Genomic DNA, 19,048 nt, shown 5'->3' with positions numbered 1-19,048 from the left:
AGGGGTGATTTGGTCGGGACGTGGGAAGGGGAATTTTGTAATTTCCTTTTCATAAATTACTCTGTTGAACAACTGTACCGACAATATTCATGTTCTGTTACATTATTTTAATACCCATCTTATGCAACTTGCATCTATGCCTGGACAAGATGCAATACAAGATGTACTTGTCAAAATAAAAACACCTCCCAAGCTTTCAGAACAATCCCCAGAAAGATGAATCACTATTATTTATCATTTGTTGAAAAGTGGTGATGTTGTAGAATTTTCCTCAGTGCCCTCAGAAACGCACAGTGCATTATTTACAGCAGGTCAGCATAAGAAGGCATTTACAGTTACTAAACCCTTTTCTTAGCTTCATTTTATTTGAAGAGTGAACAAAGCAAACAATTACAGACTGGTGTGGGTTTCCTGGAGTGCTGTTGCACGAAACTGAAAAGAGTTCAAATCCAGTAATGCCTCTGCACTCTCTTGACCCCGAGCAGAGAATGGGTGAGAAGCAGTTTTTTCCCCAGGAGAACTCGAGACTTTGTAATTAACGAACACACAGCTTGTTGTTGGACAGGCTTTGGAATGCTACCGAGACAGAAGAAATTTGTGCTCCCTCTAATCTGGCCATTGAATAATGTTCCAAGTAGGAAAAACCTGTATATTGTGGCTTGACACTCAGGAATAAAAAAAAAAACTTTTTCCTAAATAAAAAAGTCTGGTGCTCCTAATGTATATATATTCTTCTCTTTTCAGCATGGAATAAACCTTTTACTTGTTCCTTTGTAGCCTATGCATGCTGATTTAGCTACCTATGTACACCGCAAAGGAACAGGTAAAAGGTTTATTCCATGCCAAAAAGAGAAGAAAGAAAACACAACGTTTCGGCAGTGGAGCCTTCTTTGGGTGTGAGGGCCTCACACAGTCGAAACGTTATGTTTTCTTTCTTCTCTTTTCAGCAGGAATAATCCTATTACTTGCTCCTTTGCAGCCTACGCATGCTGACAAAGCTACCCACCTGTGTTGCAAATACAACACATTGTCTACACATACATAAACACTTAAAATCATACACATTTACATTTTTAAGTTTATTTTTATTTTTTTGGTGTGGAAGCTCATTTAGCTCTTCATGTAAACTTTTGCAACACTATATTTAAAGCACATATTGTTACTTTTCTTTGATCGTGTCAAGTGTTCCAGTAGTTCCACCTATGTTTTCTTGTGCATGAGCACTTTTGGACATACTTTTCCTATCATTTGCAAACTTTGTACTGTGCTTGTTAACAATTTAGGAAGCAGAAAAAGTGTAATAAAATCTTTCAATTAAACATTGGGGTACTTATTGTACATTACTCAGTCTAAGATAAACTGTTGATTACATTCAGCACTTGGGTTTACGATACCACCTGAGATGATCATAAGACATGACTCCAACGACTTTGACAAACAACATCTGAAAGTCACTTTTCTGTCACTCCAGGAAGACCCTTCTTTCTTCCAACCAGTCCATTAATACCACTTTCATGCAGGTCGTGATGAATGGTAGTTTTTAACTGTTTGTATCCCTGAAGATGCCAATTTGTGCTGGAGATCTTCCACTATTAGCTTTGCCTCCCAAATCACTTGTCTCGTGGTCTGTTAAGGCAAGATACACCTGCGTCCTCTCAGATTTTATATTCAGCATTTTGGGGGATACTTTGCCCTAACCGACTGAAGCTCAGCAGGTGTGAGCCTGGCCAGTAGACTCCTGAAAAAGCTAAGGTAACCCAATTAAGGTTGGTGCTGGAAGAGGTGTTAGTGGGGCCAGTAGGGGGCGCTCACCCTGAGGTCTATGTGGGTCCTAATGCCCCAGTATAGTAAAAAGGAGCCATCCTTCGGATGAGATGTGAAACTGAGGTCCTGATTCTCTGTGGTCATTAAGAATCCCAGGGCGTCTGTCGAAAAGAGTAGGGGTGTAACCCCAGCATCCTGGCCAAATTCTCCCCTGGCCTTTACCAACCATGGCCTCCTGATAACCCCCCTCTCTGAACTGGCTTCATCCCTCTGCTCTCCTCCCCACTGAGAGCTGGTGTGTGGGGAGCGGACTGGCGCATCATCCAGGTGGGGCTGCACACTGGTGGTGGAGGAGGGGAGTCCCTGTAAAGTGCTTTTTAAGTGTAAGGAATTATTATTATGAAAACTAATCATCATCATCATCATCAACATCCAAATGGCAGAAATCAATGACCATTTGCCTGCCACTGCTCTCTTCTGTGTGCTGCCCCTTTGCACCCCAGGGAAACAAGAACCCTTCAAAGGCCTCCACATAGTTCCACTGCGCTTCCAAAGATAATAATATTATTGAAGATTTGTTTTTATGGGATTTATTTAAATGAATAATTTGAGACGTGAATAAATGGGACCATCGTGTTTTCTGGAATCCAATTAGGTACCACAAATATGACTATTCTGTGCAAAATTACGATGATAACATTTCAGATTTTTTTAAGCAAGACATTTTTATATAGAACTGATTCCGTTCTATGACGTTTTTGTGTTTATTTAATCGGAAGCATGAATAAATCTGAAGACCTAAAAGACGAACAATGTACCACTTTCGCTGTACAAAATTGCTATTTTGACCATAGTATAGTTATAGTTAGTATAGTTATAGTATAGTTACATAAGATGATACATTTGCAAATAATTCTACCTGCAAGCTCAAAAGCGGTTACAAAAAAAATCTCTGAAAAGGTATGCATAACTTTTAAACATTTCTTAGATAAGTGAATTTACTTTTTTTTGTATTTCGCACAATATAACTAGATTTTTTTATATGTTCCAGTCGTTTCAGCTATGAAACTCGTAGACAAATCCTATCTTGAATATCAAAAGCAGAATCAATTTTTATTGTGCACGCAAAGTGGACAAACAGATATGACACACCTCTAAACGTAAAATCTCGCCAAGGAACGAGTTATACGTGTTGAAAAGAAGACTTTCGGGGGGCGGAAGAAACATATACTGCCTCTGAACTTTATACAGCATTTGCGTGATGTATAAGGAAGAGAAGTCGGCAGCGGTCGAACCAGACGGAGGCACTGTGCTGAGCTGGAGGAGCTGCTGCACAGGCTCGGAGCCGGTCATTGTGGGAGACGAGCGGTGGTGTCGTTCCGGCCTTTTTTTTTCTCCTCTTCTTCCTCTGATTCTTTTTATTTTAGCGTGTCATTAACATGACGGTGGCGGCGGTGACGAGGAGATTACTCTCGCTCTCCCAGAGCCTGGTGCTCGGCTCCAGGTTGGCGGTTGCCGGGCAGACTCCGCCGGGGACGCTGGCAGCGGCCGGCCGCCGGGGCAAGGCCTGCAGTCTGAGCCGAGCGCTGAGCTCCGGCACCGGGGCTCGCAGGTAGGAAACACTCGGTGGCGACCAAGACCCGGGACACTGAGCGGACCGTCTCGGCTTAGCGGCTGAAAGTCAGCAGCGACTTTTACGTGCGAACTCGCTGTAAGAGATAACCTTTGTTGAAGAAACACATCGTGAACTATGTTTAAGAATCGGATAGCTGCTTTGCACCTGTGTTTGTGAGACGTGAATATCGCAAGGATACATACTGAATGGCACAGGAACGTCGTTTTCTAGCGCATTAAAATGTACTTTGTGTAAAACAGGCATTTGCTGAACATTTCTAAAACCCCACCGTTAAGTCTGACGAAAACGTTTCATAATTGGGAAAGGGCTGAAGAGCTATCATCCTGTGCAGTTTACGTAACAAGGACAGAAGTTCAACTTTGTTTGAACGTAGCTGGCCTGACCGGGATGTCACCTTGTGTGTTGTTTGAGACTCTTAAATAAGACAAGTCATGTCTAGTCTGCTAAAACTGACTTTTTAAAATTCACGTACGAGTTTGCATCCTCTGCTTCGTTTTGTGAAGAGAGGCACTGCATTATGTAAAAATAAAGCACGTACATTGGAAAAAAATAAAATTATGCCGATTTCCGGGTGTACTAAGTATTTAAGCGTCTAGATAGGTGTTTAAGAATTAATCAAACGATTGAGAATTGGAATATTGCTTGGGCAAGTAATCTTCAATGCTTAAATGTCCTTCTTGAATAGTTGTGAAGGCCTGTTACACAGTGGCACCAACAGTGTCGGAGAGATTATAGCAGAGCTATCAAGGTTCTTTGATTTTTCTCTACTCGGTAGAATAAAGCACTGTATTGTTCAGAGTAAGGACTGTACATCCGTCTTTAATGCTAGTTGAAATCCAGATTTTGTCCCGTGTTTACAGCGTACAGTATATCAAATGCCTGGGATCATTCGTAGTGACGGGCAGTTTAAATGATATGAGGTTTGCCTGTTTTTACAAATTGTACTGATGGTGCAGAAATCAAATGTATGTAATTTTGCTGCTTAAAATCTAAATTGTTTTGCATGCCTGTCCGTACCCTGTACCCTGTTCTGACTTACTCACAAGTCAGAGCGTCCAGCACCTGGTCTTGGTGGTCCCAACCCTTTTGCCTGTGCTATTGAAATAGTTTTCAGACTATACATACAGTATTCCCATTCATCAAGGTAAGACCTGTAAATTTACCCCCTGCCACCCAATTAAGATCGGTTCAGGTCAGTGGAAACCAGCTTCTCTTGACCCTTGGCGGTAACAGCTGTCAAGTGGCTGAGAGGTCCACGGTCAGAATGATGTTTGAAAATGTGTTGAACACATGCCTTTTCATCGGTTTAGGAACAGAATGATTTCAAGCGTTGTCACCTTGCAGGGAAGTGGCAGTATTGTAGCTGCATATAAAGCATTCTTTCTGTCGGCTTAAAGACAGTTACTTCACAAGGTTAGAATTGTGGTATCCCAGTGTAAGAATTAATGTGGTGTAAACTTATCAATGCTTAAGGCATGAATTAAATCCTCTGGTCTTCAGGGTTAATAGGGGACAGCTAAGAGGTGAAATAAACAGGTTTTATTTGAATGAGGAGTGGCATTTAAGGACAGTTAGTGTTAAGAAGAGGAGACGTATACTTTCCTTTATTACTCTGATTATATCATTCATAAAACATTTTTCCCCCTGAAATATGTTCCTAGTAAACTCTCACCATGACTATTCCAGTTATGTTTCCCACATTCGTTTTGTGCCCCCTCTGCAGTGCATACACGCCTGTGTCCCCAGGAGGGCCTGTGTCCCCAGGAGGGCCTGTGTCCCCAGGAGGGCCTGTGGCTGTTTGCCAGTCACTGGCTCCCACAGAACGGTGCTCTAACAAGTGTTGCAACAGCAGCATCGCCTCTGGTGCCACAATTCCTGTCCATCATCCCGCTTTGCATAGTACCTGTGTCCAGCCCTTGCCCATTCCTCTTTCCCTCCAGACATTACAGAGCCTAACATGGCTCAGAGCTAAGGGCCAATTTCATGTTTTGTGCAGTTATTTTTTTTTTCCTGCAATGCTTATTAATGCTTCAGTGCGCTCACCTTTTTTAACCTAACGCGATGCCCATGTAGCTCGATCTTGAATGAATCGATAAAGGTCATTGTGAAAAAGATCACAATGCACCTGATAATGAATAATGAATGCAGTGGAGTAGCTCATAACGGGGCCTTAGTTTTCCGTGTTGTCTGAAGGAGAGAGACCACGCAGATTAAAGTAACTTTTCTCAGACCAACGTTATAGGTACAACTGGACTGTATAGCCAGGACTGCTTGCTTTGAACGAATGCTTATAGCTGAATTTGTTAATGTCCTGTAATCAAGCATTAGCCTACAAAAAACAGCTTAGCGTAGCATGTGGTCTTCATGCCTGGTCATTTTATGGGCTTTATGGTTTATAAATGCAGAAAGAAGCTTTACCTACTGGAATTCTTTATGAGCTTCGTTTGAAATGCAGTGCATAATGGTAAGAAATGATCTGCAAGAAGACTTGAATAAACAAATGAAGCTCAGGTTTCTTTGCATGTTATTTACATTTCAGTTTTATTTGTATTGGATCTTTAGAATAGTGTTTAAGTTCTTTCTTCCCTTTTTCTTCACTGAGATAAGAATAAGTAACAGTTGTTATCATTGTTGAGCATTTAACAGCTGGGCCTTGCTCTGGTGAAAAAGAGCTGGGTTCGGTGAAGTATTAACTTGCTATATGACTTCAGCAGCTCATCATTTCTCTCTAAAATTTCCGGTATGCTCCCAGAGAAACTCTTTCTCATTAAGGATTAGATTGTGTTAAAAATATCAGCACAAGGCTTTCGTAGGAGGCAAGGGTAAGTGTGTGGAAGCTGTGATCATTGTTAAACTTTTTTAGAAAAGCAATAGATTTAATAATCACTTTCATTCACATTTCAAAAGGTATTATTTCTTCAGCTCTCCTGTAGTTCTCTTTTGGAGGCATTGCAAAATACAGACAGTAGAGGGCAGCAAGCTCTAATAAAACCATAATTGTCCTGCGGAAATGTTAGTACTTCAGCTTTTTTTGTTTGCTCATTTTTGTAGCAAGGCTTATATCTTATTTTGAACTTCCTGACTTCCAAACCTGGGGTTTTCAATAAAATGCTAATGAAATGTGCTGGTCTTTTAATAAAGTTCAGTTTTAAACACCTTGTATCTGCTAAGCGTTCCCTTTACCTGCTGTTTTCCAGTTGAGGAGCTGGGTTTAACAACGGTCAAATCAATTTCCTAGTCTAAAGGTTAGTGGTAGTTTTTTTTTATACCTTAACTTCAAATGCTGTTCTGCATAACAAGGCTGGTAATCTCTCAGTTTGGCAGAGTATCTCAGTTTGGGTATACGAACCCAGATTAGAGTCTTAAGACTTGGCTATATTCGCAAAACATTGCACATATCCTTAAAATTTCTGATGTTTGACTTTCTAGTTTTAGTCTATAAATATTTAAAATGCGTATGTAGCTCCCTAATGATATAGGGATTGTAAAGCCCCCAGTCATTTCACTGGCACAAGGAGCATTTTAGTCCTCCTGTTACTTGCATAATTCCCTGGAGTTTTACCTTGGAGTTGCAAATTCCTGAAAGGAATGATGAGCTGTTATTTGAGGATCTGCGTGAAGCTTGATCTATGTCCCTGATTTGTCTCCTGGCACTCTGCGGTAGTATTTTCAATATGGTAGAAAATTTAAAAATGACACCGAGCTGAATCTGTGTGACTGGCGTCAAAGGGTGATCGTTAAGATTCCATGGATTAACTGATTCATTAATTTAATGCGTTATTTTTATAAATCTGTGGCTGATTTTCTTTTTATTTACAGTGAGTGGTCTTGTTCAGTTTTTTATTTTAAAAAAATCTCTTCCGTTAACCTGTAGATTTTCCTTTTTTTTGTGGAACAACACTGCCTTGTGTCATGTGTGCTTCCTGTCGTGTAAGAAGCAGTTTTTATTTTTACAAGGTGTTTTTTTTGCACTGACACGTGCTCACAAGTAAGTTCAGGGGCATCTGTCCCTAATTCAGTACTGGGCAGCTAATTGCTTGACTTCATGACCAGCTGACTGTGGTAAAAATGACTGATTTTTGCTTTTGTTTTGAAATCCCTCAGGGCAGAAGACAAAGTGACCGTTCATTTCGTCAACCGAGATGGAGAAAAGATCACTGTGCAGGGCAATACTGGGGACTCTTTATTAGATGTCGTGATTGACAAAAACCTAGATTTTGATGGCTTTGGTGAGTTTCATTTCTCCCTGTTAACCTGGATCGTCACGGAACAAGTATTTCGCAGTGCAGTTTTAATGACATTTCCTTCTGATTCATTTATTTCGTCTGCTGCTGCTTTTCCTTCTCTTTCCCCTTTGCATTCCTAAATCATCTTCATCGAACACTTATCTGTCACAGGCACAGGAGCAGCTCTGATCTGTTAGTCAGTATCGCACTGAGCTTGACAGTGCAAACTTCCAAATCACAGCTGGATCATCTGAGGATCTGGCTAGTTTTGCTATTGCTGTTTCTTATTTAAATCTCTTCTTTTTGGCCTGTGTATGTTTTAAGAAGACCAAGAATTTCTTCTTTCTGCCTGCGTAACACGGGTGACCAGGAGACTGTGACCTGTGTTTACATGATCTAAAAATTGCTGTGTGTTGAACAGCCTTGCTTTTTTTTGTGTAAAAAGCATTAATGGTATTTAGAAGCTGTGAGCTGGCCCACTGTCTGTGCACTGAAGAAAAAAGCAAAGTTCATGATGAATTTCCTTGATGAAGGAAAGGTATGCAGGAAAAAGAGGCTTTCCTCATTTCTGTAACATTGTTTCTCTACCCCTGAAGTATGTAAACAGAGAGAATGTGGTGCCATTGCTAGTTTCATCGCAGTAACAGAACTGGTATTATCTCATAGCCGTGTATAGTGTCCATAAAGTATTAAATAATTCAATTAAAAAGAGTGATCCTGACAATTTCCTTCAGCACAATAGCACCCTGTCTTTGTTTTAAAATGTGTTTATTCTGTGTAGTATACACTGTAGTCATAAAGACAGCTGGTAGCTAGAGGCGAGTGCACTTTTTTAATGTAAATGAAGGTTTGTACCATCATTATGATTTCAAGTCATTGACTATGATTTTATGCACATTTGATTTTAAACATTGTGTTGGCATGCACTACCACGTAGTTCTTATTATCTGATAATCGGATGTTTGGAAAACTACAGAAACATGCCTGAAAATACATGCTGAGGTTCCGGAAGTGGACTAGTGAAATGACTGTGTTTTATGGTACCGATACAATGTTTAAAGTCTTATGTTGTCGTAAAGGTGTTCCCAGGATTCAAATATTTGCACCTTTTTTTAAATGTTGATTTTTGTTCGGTGAAAGTTCAATCTGCTCGTGCACAGTGCTGGAATTGCAGGCGGATTTCTAAGAACGCGATTCAGTACAATGCCCGAATCATCACAAGGAGCTCCTGTTGTGATGGTAGGAAGTTCCTCAGTTTCAGTGTGTTGCGTGATGTCTCATCCTCAGGGATCTTCCTATTTTGGTATTAAAATGATAAAGTTGAGAGCCCTGGAACTAAAAAAAAAAAAGTCTCTTCCTCAGGGTGCAGAACTCTGTTCATATAAAGCTATCTGTGTTAGGAATTCAGAGGCCCGTGGAGGAGCAAGGAGTGTGGCATTTGTTATTGTCTGACATTCCTCCGAGTTGCGTTAGTTTGATAACACAGCACACAAACACAGACAGCTTTTTTTTTTTGCAGGACACGCTGCAAAAATGATCCATCCAGTTAAAGACTGAGATACTGAAAAGCATAGCAACCATAAGTAAAATCAGGGTTTTCAGGTAGGCTGTAGAAAATGCAGATGCCCTTGATATGTTAAAAATATATCAAATATTTTGTCTTGCCTTTGTTTATTTAATCTGGGTTTTATTTGCTGGGATGAATGATGCCAAACAGTGAACTTGGAAAAACACATGACTTTTCACAAGTGCTGCTGAGAACCGTATAACCATACTTACACTGACCACTCCAAGTCCTTATTTCTGACTGTGATAGCAGCCTGTGCCGATGCGTGAAATGTACTCTACTTTCAGGCTTCCCTGTGTCAGGGAGTGCTGGTTTTCCCAAGTGTCGTCTCTCTTGGGGCCTTGTGTGCAGTTTTTAACCTGCCATCCTAGAAACGAGTTCCTCACTGTACACAGCTTAGCCACAGACAGGATTGGGGCTGCAGGAGACCCAGGATGTGAAGTATAGGTGGTGTAAATTATGCGTTTCAGTAGGCCAAGGCTTTTGTCATCAGCAAAGTGCTGATTTCATTACTCTCGTCTGTGTAAAATGAGATTGCTGTCATTAAAAAGTGATTCATTTTGTGACCTAAAAGTCAGCCTGGGTTATTTTTTTTTCCACAAGCAGTTTCATTTTCATACATACGGTAGGTGAGTATGAAATGTAAGTATGTAATAGGAGCTTTTAACAGATGCCTCATTCCTGAGCGTTCCACCACTGCCGGGACCTCCTGGGTAATTAGGAGTTTGTGGTCACCTGAGGAAACTATGTGATCAAACATTCCTGGAATTCTGAGGGCTGGAAAGCCTAATAGCTTGAGGAGTAAACCTAAGACATGCCCTGGGTTAAATACGCTTATTCACATATCATTTCATTCAGCAACGTTCCTGTGAATTCTCAGAAATCCGCCGGCAAAGGTGGAGTGATACGTTTGATACGTTGTGTAGAAATACTTAAACGAATCATTTCGAAGTGTGGTTTTTGGATTCAATGTTATGTACCCTATTTACAATCATCCGGAATAACTTCGTACACTTCTCATTCCGTGAAGCAGCTGAAAAAACTGGAAACAGGTTTTCACATTAGAAGTTTACCGGCCTTTCTAAGCAGGTCAAAATTGTCTCTCCTTGACCCTGGAAGTTTTCTGGCGTGGAAAGCTCCAGGTTTGATGGAACGTGTAACTTTCCACAGTAATGACTTCCTCAGTACAGGGATTTGGTTAATCACGCTGAGAAATACAGGGTTCTGTAGTACGCAGGTTGGAAATGTATTCTCTACAGATAGTGCTCCATCTTGCACTACCCAACTGTCTGTGAAATTATCTACAAGTTGGTGTCTGCATGAAATCATCTCTATTCCTTCTCTGTATCACTAAGAATCAATGTAGAAGAAAAATCTGCTATTATATATATAAACCGGAGATGGTTTACCAGGAAAACTAAGCCCTTGTTGGAATTTCAGTCAGCATTTTGCATATCGATAGCTATATGTATTTGTTCTATTTCTGAAATTCGATCAACCACAGTAATACTCATGTAAATTTTTCTGTAAGGATAATACCCATGGGGATGGTAAAAATAGATATTGTGTCATGTCTTTAAATGTTCTGAGTGTTTTTTTAAGATTTAATTATGCTTAAACCCTTAAGTACTATTAGTAAAGTGTTCACTTGCAAGTTAGGATATGCTGTCGATGTATAGTTAAAATAACCATTCAAATCCTGGTTTTGTAAAATCTCCCGACGTCAAGTACAAATGCTATAACACGCATAAATCATCTCAGTAATTATTCACGCAGTTTGCTGTCTCCATATTTAGACCAGTATTTCTCTCCTGAAACCCCTTTGTGCGGGACACCAGCGTCTTCAAAGACTTGAGGTTCTTTTGGTACAGTGCAAAAACATCATTGCTGACCTCGTGCTTCGATAGCTGCTCTGAATATGTGTGTGCCAAACCAGATTGCTAAGAGCTGCACAGACCAGCAGGTTAGAAACGAGGATTCATTGGGGTTTTCTTGACTCTCCAAAGACATGTTTTAATTTCATGTAAAAACAACTGTACATTAGGAAAATAGTTGGCATTCTAGGTCGTAAAATGCAGTAATGAATGTATTTCCACGTTCCCTGCCAAACGGGGACGTTTGCAGCCTTTCTTCGTCCAGATAAGGCAGTGTCCGTGGCACAGGCTCAGCAGCCGCGGGGGGGGAATCCTAACCATCCTCCCGAACCACGAGTGCGTCCCCCCTTAGTGGGACACGTGAGCGTCAGAAATTTCCTGGTCACCGTGCGGCGCTGGGCTGCAGGCCCAGGGCAGCTCTCTCTGCTCGTTACTGTCCCGAGTTTCCAGCATGTTGTCCTGTGGTCAGGATGCAAGGCATGAGCCGAGAGGCCAGCTGGGCCCCCCACTCTCGCAGTCCAGGTGCGCTTTGTGGCTAATTCCTGGGCGCTGCTGACCGAAGGGGACCTCATCTCCGATTATTGAAAAGCCTTTCCAAATCTTTGTGTTCAGATGTGCCTGTTGAAGCTTGATTATAACTGTGGAGAAACCAGTGCACCTGAATAAGTGAAAACAATCTGCCACGCTCTGTTGAAGGACATTGAGTGTGTTTTTATGTCAACATAAGATTTTTACATTTTTTTTAAAAGAAAAAAACATATTAAAGCTCTAATAGATAGAATGAGGAGTGGTAGACTGTACAATGTGTGCATTGGATAAAAAAAGTTATGGATAAAATTATATGGAGTGGCCTCTCCATTAAATATTATTCTTTAATTGTGTAGAATTCAAGTTGTTGGTAGGAAAAACAACATTTTATGGAGAGGCCACTCCATATTATTTTATTTTATCCATAACTTATTGAATCTTGCAAAACAAAAGCGACTGTGAAAAGCACAGGTATTTTATTTTTAATTCTGTGACGAGGCTTTGTTTCTGCATCAGAAAACCTTGAATTCTACAGTGTGTTTTTAAATGGAAAATACACAACTTTTTCACTTTCAGTTTTGGTTGTTATTGAAATATGTTCATAGCACCCGATGAAACATAAAATGATTACACCAGAATATTTAGACGTTACTAACTTTCATAACTCCTTGATAGACCATGGACTGACAGACCATGAGTTACAACATCGCAGGAGCAAATACAGTAGCAAAAGTCCCGTTTTGCCATGAGTCAAAGGTTAGCGCAGACCACTCTTCTGGGTGTTGGATGGTGTGTGGTAGATGTGAAATGAAAGAAAGGCTTCCTTGCAGCTTGTCTGCTTCCTGCAAATCCCATATCACAGAAGGTCCCGCTGTCCAAAACGACACTCTTAGTCTTTTCAAGCTCTGATTACTATCCCTGTGTCTGTCACCTTTCACATACTGTACATCCGAGGAACCTCTGTCTTCTGTAATTCCGTAAAATGCGCTTTGATCCTGGCGCTAATAAATGTGCGATATATGTTCGAGGTTGAAGTTTTTTACAGGGGCGCAAAACAAAAAATCTGTGTTGGGGGAAGCCAGTTTTATTTACAGCTCCGACTCTGCCGGTGTCGAAAATGCAAGGACAGAGGAGAGAGGGGCTAGGGTGTCTGCTTCGACAGCGCCGCTGGTAGCTGTTCGGCAGGCCTGGTGTAAAGCGAGCCCCCTCGGGCTCAGCCCAGTGTGAGCATGGATTTCACTCCTTGTCCACCCACGTTTCCTGTCCACTCAGGTGCCTGCGAGGGGACCCTGGCCTGCTCCACTTGCCATTTAATCTTTGAGAAAAACGTCTACAAGCAGCTCGGCCCGATCACAGACGAGGAGATGGACATGCTGGACTTGGCCTACGGGCTGACTGACACGTGAGTGTCCGGTGGTGGACGGTGACGGGCTTGGTCATCATGGTGTAGCCAACGATGATGAGACTTATGGTCACATAATAGTCCGACAATGGCAAATTCGCCGTAAGAATTGGATATCATTATTATTGATGTTGTTCTGTTGATCTTAGTCACTGTCATCATTGATAAATCTGGAACCCAGCCAATGTTCGCACTGGCAATATTTTCTGTTCTTGTCACACTTTCGGGCCTGAGCCTTGTTTTTAACAGTGCTTACAGTAAAGGCGTCTTCGTGGCACTCGGCTCTGCGCTCACGCTGATGAGTTGCAGTTGTTGCTATGGGGAGAGTCTTACGTACAGTTAAAGCTCATCCCTGCCCAGCCAGCATCTTCCTGAGGATGTGTTCTCAGCATGGGATGGAAATGTGTTGGAGGAGTAAGCAGCTTTGCGCATGCAATCCTTATTAGTTGAGATGTTATGTATGTGTGGAGTCAGACAAGAAAATAACATTGCTGATTAAAACTAGATGACTGTCCTTTATTCGTTTATTATATCATTCTTAAGCCTGCTTATTGTATTTTCTGAACTTCAATCTAGCAGAAAATAATTAGCTGCCCTTAGTTTTCTACAGCTTTGTATTTTTAGCCGCTCTTAGTCAGTTGCCATTAAGACTGTTTATAACAAATCTAATCGGAAGCTGTTTATCGTTGGAAATTCACTTAGGTCTTGTAATAGTTGGGGCGTGGAGAACTACGAACTTGTAGCTACAGACCTGAATTTCACATTATGATGCTTATTACATGTTTTTAATTTTAATAAGCAGTTTTTATAGAACTGTTACCCCAAGCAAGCACCAGGACAAAACTCATTTTCTTGATAGCTGGTAAAACCCATCTTCCACATCTGAAAAGTGTAATCTCCGTAGTGTAAATGCAAGTAAGTGCTTTTGGGATTCCAATTGTACTCATTGACTGTGGCAGCAAGTCCTTCAATTTTCGTGATTCCAGAGTAAGGCTAAAAACTACCATGTGCCTTTAGATTGTGATATCTTGTGGAGTGCCAGCCTTTGTATGCAGGATTACAAATGGAAAGGCTCTAGGCTGGACAGGTAAAAGAATTATATTTCATTGGAATCTAGTGTGAGTTCTTCCTTAATATGTATGCAGTACAGCTTTTTTTTTCATAGGTTTACAGAGTTTGTGTTAATGTACAGTTCACTCATTATCGGGCAAATATAGTGATGTATTGTACCTAACATATACATTGATATATAGTCTTCTAAAATAATTGCTAGAGGCAAATGAATTATGGCTTTCAGTGCATGCATGGAGCTGTACAATGTGTATGCTGGAGTATTCTAATGGTTTGTGATTCTGTTTTTTTCCTCAGCTCCCGCCTGGGCTGTCAGATCTGCCTCTCAAAGTCTCTGGATGGAATGACCGTTAAAGTTCCCGAGAGCGTGTCTGACGTTCGACAGTCCGTGGACGTCGGCACGACAACTTCCTAAACCCCCCGGCGGTTTTAGACTCTTAGTGAATCAGATGCTCACTTTAATTAATAAATATTTTAATGGTATGGTTATGCAGTTGTTTAGACACGTCGCCTTCATCCCTTGCTGTCTGATAAGTGGTGTGTGTTCATGACGGAGGGTGATGATTTCTTGTTTTCCACACCTATCGAGATCATCTTAATGCTGGCTGCGTTGCAGGACTCGGTCGAAATCAGGCATCCAAAAGAGAAACCAACTGCTGTCTCGGATTGGCTTATGGCACTAGGGATTAGTAAATCACGGGAATGTCACTTTACGGGGGACACAGGCGTCAGCTGGAGAAGCACTGAGTGGTGACTTCGGCCGTTTGTCCACAATACGGTGTGAACTCCCACCACCCTGCTCTTTCCTCAGGCTGTGGAGTGAGAGAAGCGTTGAGAAACAGAAGAGATTGAGCCGAAAGAAATAATGTGGCGAGACCTGGGCTGGGGAGGAGTGTGCACAGAAGTAACTGTAGTGATTGTCCTTGTGTCATGAGGAGCCCTTGTCTGAAAGTTGGGCTCGTGGTGATTATGGTACTTCTAGGATACAGAGCTAGAGATATGCCTTTGCACGCAAGCCATTTGTACTTAAATTAAGTGTAGGATGAAAAAGCAATTATATTTCCTAGAAGCTATTGCTTTTGGCATATGCTATGACCACACACTAGTGCAATAAAACCAGAAATAAGAGCATAATCACTTGGCACTGCTAAAAATTGCATTTCGGCTTTTCTCGAGATACAGGGCTGTGACAGTATCTGGTTCGTTATTGGTATATCACTACAGGGCGTTGGCTGCAGTTTCTTCAGAAATACAACGTTTTGTAGGTCCATTAACCTTTTTGTTGCCCTTGCTGTTTCCTGCCTGCTTCTCGGCACTCTTCTGATGTGTAGTCTGCAGCCTCGGGTGGGTGTGATTTCCATAGCTGTTCCCAGGCATGAGCCACTCAGGTACTTTGGAGACATAGTTTGCATCAGCAGTTCCCTGGAGCAGCAAGTTTGTGACAGCAGAGAGAGTGTGAGCCCGAGGTGTTTAAAACCCGTTATGCCTTATTAAAGAATATTTGAATGTCCCCTGAAGATATTCAAAATTGAAGGTTGGGGTAATGGTGACAAACTGTAGGGATGATTTTCTTTGTAAGACTGTTTTCAATTTGTTTTAAGAATCTTAGTCTCATAATCTGAATTTCTTACATTGTACGCCTCCCAGAATATGGGTTTAAATTAGATTTTTCCATGCATTAATAACTGTTATCCCATTTTTTTTGTCAGTCAAGAAGAAACCTATATTTGACATCTATATATTTGATCAATTTTATTTAGAAATTTGTGGGTGTGTAAGGGTTAACACAATACAGTGGTATGCGATTTCTAAACTACAGTGAACAGGTGATTTAACAATAGTTTGAAAAGCAGTTTAGAATAGTGTAACAGACACCTTAAAGTAATTTTTCAACTTTATTAGGATATTTTTAAGATTTGATCATGGTGGAAGAGGATAGGGTAATTACCGTTAATTAAAATTAAATGCAAATAAGATGATGGGATAACATTAAAGATTAAAAAATAGTTGTACACAAAAAATGAGGCATCTGTTAGTTTGTCTACTGAGCCAGTTTTAGGAGCCTGTGGCCGTGATTTGTTTGGTGTTAGGTTTTAAAACCTAATCTGATTGATAGGGTGAATGTCATCATATTTGTCATCATTTTCCGCAAAAAGTAATGTTAACATTCCTTGCTTTTGTATCTAAGAAAGCAGTCTCCATGGGCTGAACTCATAAAAGTGACTCTCAGTCTTTGATCTCACATTAGATGTATCCTGTTCACAAAAAAGTCTTCACTGAATCTTGGCAATAATGTAATTTACGCAGTATCGGACACTTGAGCAAAGCTAGATTTTGAGTGCCATTTACTTAAAGATGTTGACCATATGTTTCATTTATTGATTAAAGAATTTTTACAGCCTTTAAGATGGGTGGCCAGATTTAGAATAGTTTATCATTTGAGTTACTTTTAATTGTAACAGCCTCTCATGCAAGGGGGTGTCTAGACACACCTTGTCCTTACAGCATTATTGCCTGTTGTCTTTTGTATAACCTTGCTCATATAAGTCTGAATATAATTTCCATATAGTTTCACTATTTGTACTCTTTCAACAAAAAAATAAAGAGTAGGAACCCCCTAGGACTCATGCATCTGCTTGATATCTAGAATACTTCCTGAGCCTTAACAAAAAATAAACTGCACATATCAACTTCTGTCATAGTACTAAAAAAAAAAGAATAACCTTTAAGAAATAGCATAGCCAGATGTATGTGAGCGCATACAGGTACTGTACATCTTTCAAAAGCTGACCAGACGAGAAAAGTAATCTTTGCTTCTTTGTTCCTTCTATTTTGATTTGAAAAGAGCCAGCAGAGGGCACCAAAGACTCAAAGAAGTGTGTTTATAGTAATCAATATCACACTGTTTTCAGCATGAGTGGTGCAGTGGAGGAAAATTAATTTTCTGTTTAGATTGCCTTCTCTCTATAACCTTTATCTTATGACACACAGGAAATTTGGAATTAATTGGCTAAATGGTTATTACGCTGCAGCTGTTGCAAATGTGTGTGACATTTTGATCATTTTCACTGTACCTGTTTGTTATTTAGGATCAGAAATGTGAAAATGTGTTTATCAGTGTGAATGCAATGATGCTGCCCAATGTGAAGTTAAACTGCTTTTGAGCAGGGGGAATTTGAAATTAAAAACTAGCAAACAAATCTTCACTTTAATTGTATTGGTACAGTAGAAGGATAATAGCAAAATTGGAATTAATTGCCTGAACGGTTCTGAACAAAAGCAGCCTGTGTTGTGGGCCAGACGAATTTGATGACCTGACGCGGATATAAAAATTATTTCAGCGTCTTGTGAGGAGCATGTTTGCCAGTTGAAGAAACTATCAATACAATTTCAGTGCAATCACGCCGTGCTTTACAAGAAATGGGTTTTGGACTGCGAGAGATAGACTTCAGTCCTGGTGAAGAACATTGAAAAACATATGAGAGGCTACAGAAGAGAGGGGGCCGTTTAGTCCATCCAGGCTTTGTGATAGCAGTTCTTTAGCCACGTATCAGTTGCCTTGTCCTGCCAGGTGTGGAGTTGATTGGCCACCAGGGTCAGTCCAAATTTTGTGCAGAAATACAAAGGTACCCTTAAGATCACTGTAGGCTTCCACCCTTTGAAGCCCCATAACACGCATGGGTGCTTAGCAGGCACTCGAAGAATGGGGCTGAGTGCTGTGGGAGTCCTGTGACCCGGGATGTGTAGCTCCTGCTTTTCCGAGAGCGATGTCATGGTGTTGTAGGGACCTTCATGTTTGCCACACTTGGCAGCCCCACACCGAGGTTAAATCGGCGTCTGGCTCCCTGGCTGCAGGAGGGCTGTGGGCACCTTTCACGTGCCGGAGCTCCGCATTTAATCCGGAAAGTTTTTAACCGCGTACCGATCTTTGAAGGCGGTTTGCTCTTATATGGGGAACTCCGTGCAAGGTGAATATCTCCACTTGCAGGCAACAGCTTTCTGCAGGAACGCCATTGGCGTTGGCATGGAAACGTCCTCGATGCAGAAAGAAAGGAAACCGCTCCTGGCCTTCCCACCTCTCGTCTTCACTTCCCGGAGCACATTGGACTGATTCATCCGCTCCGTATTGGGAAAAGAACAAAGCAAAACCTACACCGGCAGTGTTTCCGCTGTTGTGATGTCCCCTCAGAAGCACGTGATGGTTGGTGTGCTCTGCTGTGCTTTTGGGAATAACAGGGGGATCCAATGGCATCTCTTATTGCAGCTGAGAGTTTCTAAAGTCTGGATTCTGACAGCCGTGCTCTGATCTCCGAAAGGCGGCAGAGTGGTCTTTCTGGGCTCAGAAAGGGTGAGCTCCGGGCAGCGCCAGCACGCCTCTTCCTCAGGTTGCATGTGCGCAGCGTCGTCAGGCGACTCCTCTTCCTCCCTGCCACCAGCCATGCTGGGGTCCCGTTTTCTCAGCTGCCCCCGTACAAGATTGATGGCAAATTCTAGGAGTGGCAGCAGAAAAATGAGGTGAACTGTTGTTCTTGTCACGATTTACTTGATTTTTGAAAGGATATATTATTTTTCTCCAGGAGCTTGTCAGAGCTGCTGTGATCTTCAGTGTCTTTTTTTAATGTCTGCCTCTGAGCCTTGCTATTTGAAATGTCTACCAGTGCCGAATGGTCTCTGTGTAAATCACGTCTCTGTCCATAACAGTTCTGCCTATTTCCAGTCCCCCTGCATTTTATTTAAACCACGTTGTTTACAAATTAACAATAAAAATGATTAAATTTGGTGTACGTAGCTCTGTTACAAATGTTACAGCATCAGTTTGTGAAGCTTTCTCTCTGTGGTTGCACAGCAGTACTGTGTATTAAATAACACAATTGTATAACAGTTTCACAAAAGCTATGCCACAGACCGCTATTTGCACACAGTACAATCAGTGTGTTTAGATCCTACTGCTTATAAGCTCAGAAACCCAGAATTCTACCC

At 41.3% G+C, this 19,048-nt stretch overlaps 1 protein-coding gene across 1 annotated transcript; it reads left to right on the top strand.

Annotated features, from left to right (window-relative positions):
• Positions 1–3,036: 3,036 nt before the first annotated feature.
• On the top strand, positions 3,037–18,846 carry fdx1 (ferredoxin 1). The gene is made up of 4 exons (XM_088913440.1): positions 3,037–3,376; positions 7,505–7,629; positions 12,868–12,997; positions 14,366–18,846. Exons 1-4 carry the CDS (start codon positions 3,204–3,206, stop codon positions 14,481–14,483), a joined length of 546 nt encoding a protein of 181 aa, XP_088769566.1. The 5' UTR covers positions 3,037–3,203; the 3' UTR covers positions 14,484–18,846.
• Positions 18,847–19,048: the final 202 nt, after the last annotated feature.

Source organism: Atractosteus spatula, chromosome 4 (genome assembly GCF_055471065.1).
Source record: "Atractosteus spatula isolate fAtrSpa1 chromosome 4, fAtrSpa1.hap1, whole genome shotgun sequence".
Lineage (NCBI taxonomy): Eukaryota > Metazoa > Chordata > Actinopteri > Semionotiformes > Lepisosteidae > Atractosteus > Atractosteus spatula.
The sequence above is the reverse complement of the archived record's forward strand: the minus strand, read 5'-3'. Positions and strand labels throughout refer to the sequence as shown.